This window comes from Onychomys torridus, chromosome 1 (genome assembly GCF_903995425.1).
Source record: "Onychomys torridus chromosome 1, mOncTor1.1, whole genome shotgun sequence".
Taxonomy (NCBI): Eukaryota; Metazoa; Chordata; class Mammalia; order Rodentia; family Cricetidae; genus Onychomys; species Onychomys torridus.
In genome coordinates, this window is record NC_050443.1 from 163,111,516 (window position 1) to 163,121,010 (window position 9,495).

Below are 9,495 nucleotides of genomic sequence, written 5' to 3' on the forward strand. Positions count from 1 at the left end.
TAGGCGGCAGGCAGAGGGAAAACACAAAGATGAGCTCTCCCAGCAGTGACTAGTCCTGGGGAAATGAGGCACAGGAACCGCAGTACCGAGGAGCTTTATTAGGACTCCACTAAGGTTAACCCTCGAGGGATGAGGGAGTCCTAGTTAGAGAGCACAAAAGCCCATGAAGCCTCCTCAGATCTCATAGTGAACCACCGGCTCTGATTCTTTGGTAGGATCACCGCCTTTCTCCAGGTACAGGTTGTTGTAAGGGTACTGCTTCGGCCCCTAAGGAAGAAAACAAAAACCAAAAACCACACAGGTCAGCAAGATAAACAGCCAGCCAGCTAATACCTGACTACACCCTACTCTAGTTAATGATGATGCAGAGCAAATGGGTATACAGTAGCCTCTGGTCAGACCCAGCTGAGCTAAAGTGGCAGAAGCAATGCTCCTTGTCCCTGCTCGACCCACAGCAGAGAATGCCTAAATTGTAAGGGAAGTGGTGCCTGCCCTGCAAGTGAGGTGGGGAAGGGGGAATGTCCGAGCCAAAGCTTTCTAAATGAGACGATACATGCATCCATCCATCCTATTCTCTCTCGGGGTCGAGACAGACTCAATCTCCTGTAAGTCACTCAGCCTCTAATGGTTTCACCACTAAAGTGGCCTAGCAAATGAGGCGTGTAGGAGCAGCAGTGGGGGAAAGCACAGAGGAGACAGGGCTGGGACATGCTTTAGGAGCCACTGGCTTCACCAGCAAACACAGAGAACACCGCTCAAAGGGAGGAGAAAAGGGTGATGTGCTTACAGAGCCACACTGTTCCTCGCTCTTCTGAAGTGAGGTTAGTGCTCATCATAGCCCTACATGCTCTCAGCAGGGAGTCCCTGGGGCTTGGCAAGAAGGCTGGTGTCAGGACGCACGGCCGTCCCAGCTACCTTCAGGACATTATCTCTGTGGAGGGAGCACCGGGCAGCCATTGCCAACACTGCAGCTTCCCTGCCTGCTGCTCTCTTTCCAACACACCCCGGAGACTACTCCCAGATAAATCTTCCTGAGAACCTGGCCCTCGTCATGTCAGCCTTCTAGTCAAAACAAAAACGGCTCCCTGGTACTAGAGGCAGCCCAAGACTATCCCTGCATCCTATCCCCTGGCACAGTCTACATCTGGTACATAGTAGAGGTTGTATAAATATTTGCTCAGTTAATAGACCACTATGCCATCAAGTTCAAATCCTCAGATATGCATAAAAGCTGCTCAATGGAACTAATCAATTCACCTCACAGTGTTTTTTAGCATAGTGATCTTCAATTCTAAATGCATTTTATAACTACCTAGAGATGGTTGAAAATATCGATTCTAGGACCCTATTGTGGAGCCATAGAATTAGGACTTCTAAGGACCAGGCCTGAGGAATATGAATGTACTGTAGTTCTCTAGGAAACTCAGTCCCTAGCTGGTTATCTAGGAACTAGTTTTTCCCCCAAGACAGAGTTTCTCTGTGTAGTTTTGGTGCCTATCCTGGATCTCGCTCTGTATGTAGCCCAGGCTGGCCTCGAACTCACAGAGATCTGCCTGGCTCTGCCTCCTCAGTGCTGGGACTAAAGGCGTGCACCACCACCGCCCAGCTAGGAACTATTTTTTTAATGACCACTTTACATTTTTGAATATTTTAAGATGGCATCTACTTCTTGACTATCCAAGTATGTGGGCATGGCACTCTCGCCCTGGCACTCATGCAGAAGTCAGACAGAGGGCAACTCACAGGAGCCAATCCTCTCCCGTACCGACGGGGTCCCAGGGACTGAACTCAGGTCAACAGGGTCGACAGCAAGTGCCTTCCCCACTGAGCCTCTCACTAGCCTGACTTACCGTCCTTCCTCTCCTACTGTTCTGACCCCACCACCACCACCCAAACCCTCCTCTCCTGCTGTTCTGACCCCACCACCACCACCCAAACCCTCCTCTCCTGCTGTTCTGACCCCACCACCACCACCCAAACCCTCCTCTCCTGCTGTTCTGACCCCACCACCACCACCCACATCCTCCTCTCCTGCTGTTCTGACCCCCCACCCAAATCCTCTCTTTTAGCCTCTAGCGTCGACCCTACTCCCGCACAGCAACCCCTTCTACCCTGGACATTTACTTTAGGCATACACAGACAAACGACGCCAGGCTCTCACAACATGTTCAAACGATGCTCATTATGTCGTTTCTCTATAATTTCTTAAAACTTCCTCTAAGCTGGAAAGTGTACTTTCTATGTCCTCTGAATTCTTTGGAATATAACTGTCTATGCTTACCATGGACAGCTATTTACTCTGCAGATAGTGCCCTTCTTGTGTCCAGTACAGGATAAGGTTTCAGCTCTAGATTCTTTTTGACTCTGCCTTCAAAGGCCGTTCAGTAAATTGTAACTGGTAACTACCATCCTCAAATGGAAACTCTGAAGATTAGCTTCCACATTCTCCTCCACTATTTCAATTAGACTGGTCCACAAGGTAGAGGTAGATCAGTGCTCTGACGATTGTGTTGGGCTGCTTGATAAGGCCCTTCATTTTCCTATTTTCTAAAACTCTAGGAAGCCAAACTTGGTATTGGCTAGTTTCCTACTCCAGAGACTTCACTCTCTCAGGAAAGGAGGCAAAGCAAACATCCTTTGGGGAACACATAAAATACTCACCACAGGCTGGTAGGAGGGGAAAGTCTCCCCAACCCAGAACATGAAAACCATGAAAGCTATGAAGCCGAAGAGATGTTTACACATGACATCCCAAGAAACAGGTGTAGGGGATGTGTCCACACGATTCCTGATGTACATGTCTAGGTCCCAGTGCATCTGTGGCAGAAAGACATATAACTGTCACAAACTGCTCTTCCTGCAAAAGACAGGTGTGCTGGCTAGTCTTATGTCAACCTGACACAACCTGGAGTGGTCTGAAAGGAGAGACCCTCAATTGAGACAATGCCTCCATAAGACCCGGCTGTAAAGCATTTTATTAATTAGTGACTGATGGGGGAGGGCCCAGTCCATGGTGGGTGGGACCATCCTTGGGCTGGTGGTCCTGGTTTCTATAAGAAAGCAGGCTGAGCAAGCCAGTAAGCAGCGCCCCTCCGTGGCCTCTGCATGAGCTCCTGCCTCCAGGATCCTGCCTGCTTGAGATCCTGACTTCCTTCATTGATGAACAGTGCTATGGAAGTGTGAGCCAAATCAACCCTTTCCTTTCCAACTTGCTTTTTGGTCATGGTGTTTCATCATAGCAGTAGAAACCCTGAGACAAGAGGCAATCAAGAATGGCCAGAGCCTGATACAGGGTTTAACAGAACCATTCCACTTCCAGGGGCAATATTCTGAGAGCCAGGCCCAAGACCCACAGAGCCAGCAAAGCTGAATGCCAGCTTGATGAAAGGTAGCTCAGGCATGACACACACAACGCTCACAGTACACAGGACTCTGCATAGTCCTGTAAGGTCCACCCCTGTGCCATAGGTAGAATTGACTGCAGGTCTTGATCAAAGGTAGCTCAGGCATGACACACAACGCTCACATCACTAGACATTGTTTTTTGAGCAGAAAAGCTTAGCAAAAAAGTACGGTATGAACTAAAGAGAATCCCAGGAACACATAAGGAAACTGAGAGAAATGAAATGGGCATGGTTTTCTCACCGGTTCGCCCCAGTTCAACCTCAGTTCTGAGTGATCCCAATCATACCATGGATCCCTCTCCTGCTGTGAGCGGTCAGGGAGCTTCGGGTAGTCACCATACCTGAGAGACAGACAGCAAGAACTTCTGGAAAGGGCTGTGAGCAGTGGCTGACAATTCAGCACCCTCATCTCAAAGATGACAAACAAAGAGACATATATAACTACTTAAGGATAGAAGAACCTACCCCAAATCAAGATCTCAGGTTCTAGTACTAATAAAAGAACAAAAAAAAGTTCAGGGGCTGGAGAGATGGCTCAGAGGTTAAGAGCACTGACTGCTCTTCCAGAGGTCCTGAGTTCAATTCCCAGCACCCACATGGTGGCTCACAACCATCTGTAATGAGATCTGGTGCCCTCTTCTGTATACATAATAAATAGATAAATCTTTAAAAAAAAATAAATAAAAAAAAAAGAAGTTCAAACTATAGTTAGCGGTTATGTTAAATCCTGAAACAACATGGCCTTATCTTCTTTTACACAGAAAAGTCACACAACTCTATCATTAGGACTAAAAGGGAATTTTAGCAATCAAAAACAAAAAAAGGTACACATTTAAAAAGGCTCCCCCCTCCATAACTACTGTGTCCCCCTCCCCGCAGCTGAGGACCGAACCGGGGTCTTGTACTTGCTAGGCAATCGCTCTACCACTGAGCTAAATCCCCAACCCCTTAGCTTTTTTCAAGACAGGGTTTCTCTGTGTAGCTTTGGAGCCTATCCTACATCTCACTCCGTAGACCATGCTGATGACCTTGCACTCACAGAGTGCTGGGATTAAAGGCATGTGCCACCACCGCCCAGCTTAATTTCTTATTTATTCTGTTATTTTATTGTACGTTTAGTTTAATCTCAAAAATGTATTTATGTGTCTCTGGGTATGCCTGCGTATGCACACAAGGTGTGTGGGGTGGGGGTGGAATCACTGTATTTCTTAACCACAAGTTGATATACACCCTCATGCTTCAAACACCTCTCTGGAGGTCTTGCTTAGTTGGGTTCTCTCCCAATAAATCCAAGTTCCCCTTATACAGACTACTACCCTGTCCACAACACAGTAAGAAACACAGAAAATGATAGTAACCGTCAAAGAATGTCAAAGAAACTGACTGGGAAACAAGAACAAGAAATTCTAACACAGGAAGCGAGGGTGATGTTTAATTACTATACATTCACCGTGCTTCATGGATACAGGGACAGAAGGAACTAACACCAAATGGAGAATGAAGGCTGGCATTTAATTTGCTGAACAGTTGATGCGCTTTTCACATCTCTAACATCAAAATGGGGGGAGGGTGAAGGGGAGACAAATTTTTGAAGAGACATATACAAATACAGAGCACACCATCCGCGATTAAGGTTCTCAGGACAGGAGTGCAGCTCCAGCCTGGTCACGTGCCTAGATGACAGCACCTGAGCCCAGCAGATGCTCAACCTAAATGAAGTCCAGTACTCTGGATGGAGCCAAGGAAGAATTTTGCTATTCTGGAGTCCTCGAGGGAGCCATTAAAACCTCGGCTCCCTCATCTGAGGAAACAGCTTGAGCCAAGGAAAAAATTGAAGTCCTCTCGGCTGCAGCTGCTCACTCACCCACTCCCACCTCCCCCCACCAAGAAAAGCACCCACACCACAGACTCTGACGGGTCACAAGGTTCGAGAGAAAACGTCAGAGTCGTACCACCCAATCCAGCGGGCTTCATCTATCACTGCCCCTAAGGCGAGTAGACGACCCCCGCCCTCCCATCTCACCCCATGCCTTCATCCGGGTACGGCTCGTAGTCTTCCACGCGCATATTATACTTCTTGGCGGCCGCGGCCCGTTCTTCTGGAGTCCTAGGATACTGCCCCGGCAGCATGTCCTTGGTCATATGGAAGGCTGCACGCAGAGGGATGCGGGTCAGATGGACTCGGTTCTCTAGCCACCCAGAAGGCACTAATCCGCAATGACCGCAGAGGTCGGAGTTCCGCACTTGGCCGAACTGCGGCAACCCTCCATCCCCTTTCCTGGACTCCCTAATTCACCTGCCCCGCGCGCGGCCCGAACACCGCCGCCACTGCACCAAGGACGCCCCCTCCCGAAACCGCAAACGTCAGACACCCCCTCCCCACACCCGCGACTCGCGCGTTCTTGCGAACCTCTCCGTGCCTCCAGTGGCACCACGCCGCGGGCCGCCCTCCGCAGCCACCGCACTCCCAGGGCCGCAGCCCCGGCCGCCGCCATCTTCACCTTCTCCGCCGTTCGCCCTGCACATGCGCAAAGGCGAGTCACGGTGGCTGAGCTGGGCCAAACGCGACCGCTGAAGCCGGCGCAGAGGTCTCCAGGGTCAAGCTGGGCGGGTCTTACACGCGCCGTGGCTCCTAGGCGGTGAGCGGATGGCAAGAGGGAGAGAAAACAAGGCTTCTTCTTATTTGATGTTTCAAGTTACAGTGTTCCTTTTCGCCTTCAGCTGACTGAGGCGTCTCAGACAACTGACCAAAGTAGATTCGGCTTACTCTTTCCTGAGTTGCTTGTCTCTCCCACCCCCACCCCAACCCCCTCCCCATCGACGTTTCCACCTTCTGTCCTCACACGTAGTCGTTTCTCAAATTTAGCTCTGGGTTTTGTTTGATCCTTTCTCCAAATTGGTTGACCCCTTTCCTTAGATGCTCGGAGTCAGCTCCTTAGTCTCAATCTAAACGTCCCGGTTACCTCAACCCAACAAATACAAAGCCAAGCCTATTACCAGAGGCGGCTCTCTTGACACTGCCCCAAATCTCCCATTTGCCAGGAAAAACAGATTTCAAACCGAACGCAATTAACAAACTCTAACACGGTCGACTGGGAGACATGTTTGCATACTATTAAGTTTTCCTTTTACTTACACAAGTAGGGGGTGGATATTTTACATATGCACATATTTCTATCAGTTCTTAGGACAAAAATCCCTGGAATAGAATCCTTTCTTAATGTATACCAGAGCAGCAAACACAGACGTTTCTGTCGTCTTCAATGTGTAAATTTGGGGAGGATTACTACAGTGCATTTTGTCCCCTTGTAGAATTGCTAGACATCATCAGAATTAATTTGACAACATCTGCATTTAACTCATAGCAAGCCCTGATCTCATGTGGTTCAAGAAACAAAGTAGGTCTAATATCATTTATATACAAAGTTATTTATTCTTTTTATAAAGGAAATGATGTGTTTGGGTGCTTTGCCTCCATGTGTATCTGTGCACCACATTCACAAAGTGCTGGAGGAGGCCCAAGAGGGCACCAGACCCCCTGGAACTGGAGTTATAAGGGATCCAGACTTACAGTGGATTGTTGGCCCTCCTGCGGTGCTGGGAATTGAACACTGGTCCTGGGTCCTCGGTCATCTGGAAGAGCAGCCAATATTCTTGACCTCTGAGACATCTCTCCAGCCCCACAATATACTCTTTTAAAGAACACAACAAGCCTCAAATGATGGTGTATGCCTTTGGTAATGTCAACACTTGAGAAGTGAAGGCAGAAAAATCAGGAGTTCAAAGCCAACCTGAGCAACAAAAGGAGTTTAAAGCAAGTCTGGGCTATGTGAGACTCTATCTCAAAAAAAATAAAAAATAAAAAATAAAAATAAAAAAATGTGTATAATGATTTTTTTAATGTGCATTACAAAGGTGTGTAACCATCATTTTATCTAATCCCAAACTGTTTCATCACTCCCTCAACAAAATCTCCTACTAATTAGCATACAATATGTGGCCTTTATGTCTATCTTCTTTCACATAATGTGAATACATTGCAATCTGTATTAATATTTCATTTATTTGTATGTCTAAGTGATAGTCTGTTGTGTGGATATACAACACTTTATACACTTATCAATTATTGAACAATGGGTTGTTTCCACTTTGGGGCTATTGTGGATAATGCTACTGTAAATATTCCTGTACAATTTTTTCTGTGGGTTTACATAGTATATTTTCTTTCTTCCTTCCTTCTTTCCTGGCTCAGCCTTCCTGTTCCCAGAATTCTCTTCTCTGCTTGTCCCACCTATACTTCCTGCCTGGCTACTGGCCAATCAGCATTTTTATTTATCAACCAATCAGAGCAATACATTCAGAGCATAGAGAACATTCCACAGCCGATTTGTTTTGCTGGGGACTTTTGTATGTGTATTCATAAGGGATATTGATCTGCTTTTCTTTAGCTGTCTTTATCTCATTTTGATAGCTGGGTAATGCTGGCCTCAAAAATGAATTTGGAAGTCTTCCCTCCTCCTCTGTTCCTGAGGATTGTTGTTAATTCTCTTTTAAGTGTTTGGTAGGATTCATCAATGAATCCATATTGTTTTAGGCTTTTTTAGATGGTATTTAAAATTATTTCCTAATGTAGTTTTGATATGAGTCCATTTAGATTTTTCTATTTCTTTTTTAATCAGTTATTATAGTTTGTGTTTTTATAGGAATTCTTCAATTTCATCTAGATTCTCTATTTTTTTACATACACTTGTTGAGAGTACTTTATATATTCTTTTTATATTTATAAAGTCTGTTTTATGTTCCTGCATTCATTCCTGATTTTATTGATATGAACTGGCATGTCTGATTTATTTTTAATTTCCTTTTTTTTTTTTTTTTTTTTGCCGGAGCTGAGGATCGAACCCAGGGCCTTGCGCTTGCTAGGCAAGCGCTCTACCACTGAGCTAAATCCCCAACAAATCATAAAATTAGTAGCCCAAACACCACCAACTTATTATCTCACATTTTTCATGAGTATAAGTTCCAGTTAGTTGGGTCCACAGCTCAAGGGTCTCACTACTCTGAAATCAGAGTGTTCCCCATGTCATTTGAGGCTCTGTGTATAAGCATGAAAGTTATTGGCAGAATTCAACTACTTGAATTTATAAGACTATGTTCCCCACTTTTTTGTTAGTCTTCCTCAGCTTGTAAACAATTCACCTATCGCCGGGCAGCAGTGGCACAAGCCTTTAATCCCAGCACTTAGTAGGCAGAGGCAGGCAGATCTCTGTGAGTTCAAGGCCAGCCTGGTCTACAGAGTGAGATGCAGGACAGCCAGGGGTGTTACACAAACAAAACAAACAGAACACAGACTCACCTCTCATTCTCTGACACGTGGCATATATGTTCCTTCAAGGCAAACCAGACAGCATGTGCTTTGGTTTCAAATCTCCAAGACTTCTATTTCTGACCCATAAGCCTAGATTTAAAGGGCTAGAGAGATGATGTCAGCCCTACTCAAGATAGGTCTCCATTTTGATGACCTTGAAATTGACTGGTTAGGGACTGTGTCTTTGCCATATCATGTGACCTAATTACAGGAGCACTACCCTGTCATGTTCACAAGTCTTGCTGTCATTTAAGGAGAGACTTAAATAGGACATATACACCATGGGGCGCAAATCTAGAACTATCTAGTAAGCAAGCAAAGCAATTGATGTGGTCTTTTATAACCAGTGTATATTGTTTTAAAAATGTGGATGTCTGTGGTTGAATAACATTGGTCTCATTGCAAGAATAGATTTAAATAGGAGAAACGGTTACATATGCAGAAAATTCAAGTGATACTAAATTAAAGAATTCTTCCCTTGGTTTTATTTTACTTTTTTTAAAAAAGGAGATGGCAGCTTGCCATGTTGCCTGGGCTGTCTCTGAACTTTTGAACCTTCCAGCTTCAGCCTCTGGAGTAGCTGGAACTATAAGTCCTTGTTCTTCCCTTGGTTCTGAACGAATTCAGCTTGCTATTTATCATACGCCTAAGGTTTTAGGATAGCTTTACCCAAGATCTATGTGATCATTGATTTTTCTGATTCTGTAAAAGTGGGTCTAATGT

The 9,495-nt window shown here is 45.8% G+C and overlaps 1 protein-coding gene across 1 annotated transcript; it reads right to left on the reverse strand.

Annotated features, from left to right (window-relative positions):
• Nucleotides 1-78: 78 nt before the first annotated feature.
• Nucleotides 79-5,955, reverse strand: Ndufb8 (NADH:ubiquinone oxidoreductase subunit B8). The gene is made up of 5 exons (XM_036170355.1): nucleotides 5,815-5,955; nucleotides 5,428-5,554; nucleotides 3,646-3,745; nucleotides 2,662-2,817; nucleotides 79-267 (listed from the first exon to the last, which is right to left on the reverse strand). Exons 1-5 carry the CDS (start codon nucleotides 5,897-5,899, stop codon nucleotides 175-177), a joined length of 561 nt encoding a protein of 186 aa, XP_036026248.1. The 5' UTR covers nucleotides 5,900-5,955; the 3' UTR covers nucleotides 79-174.
• Nucleotides 5,956-9,495: the final 3,540 nt, after the last annotated feature.

Excerpts from the sequence above, each read along its gene's own strand:
- Ndufb8 (XM_036170355.1), bottom strand. The coding sequence starts at position 5,899 with ATGGCGGCGGCCGGGGCTGCGGCCCTGGGAGTGCGGTGGCTGCGGAGG. Across the intron at positions 5,555-5,814 it reads GCCACTGGAGGCACGGAGAG|CCTTCCATATGACCAAGGAC; the intron begins GTTCGCAAGAAC and ends CTCTGCGTGCAG. Across the intron at positions 3,746-5,427 it reads TACCCGGATGAAGGCATGGG|GTATGGTGACTACCCGAAGC; the intron begins GTGAGATGGGAG and ends TCTGTCTCTCAG.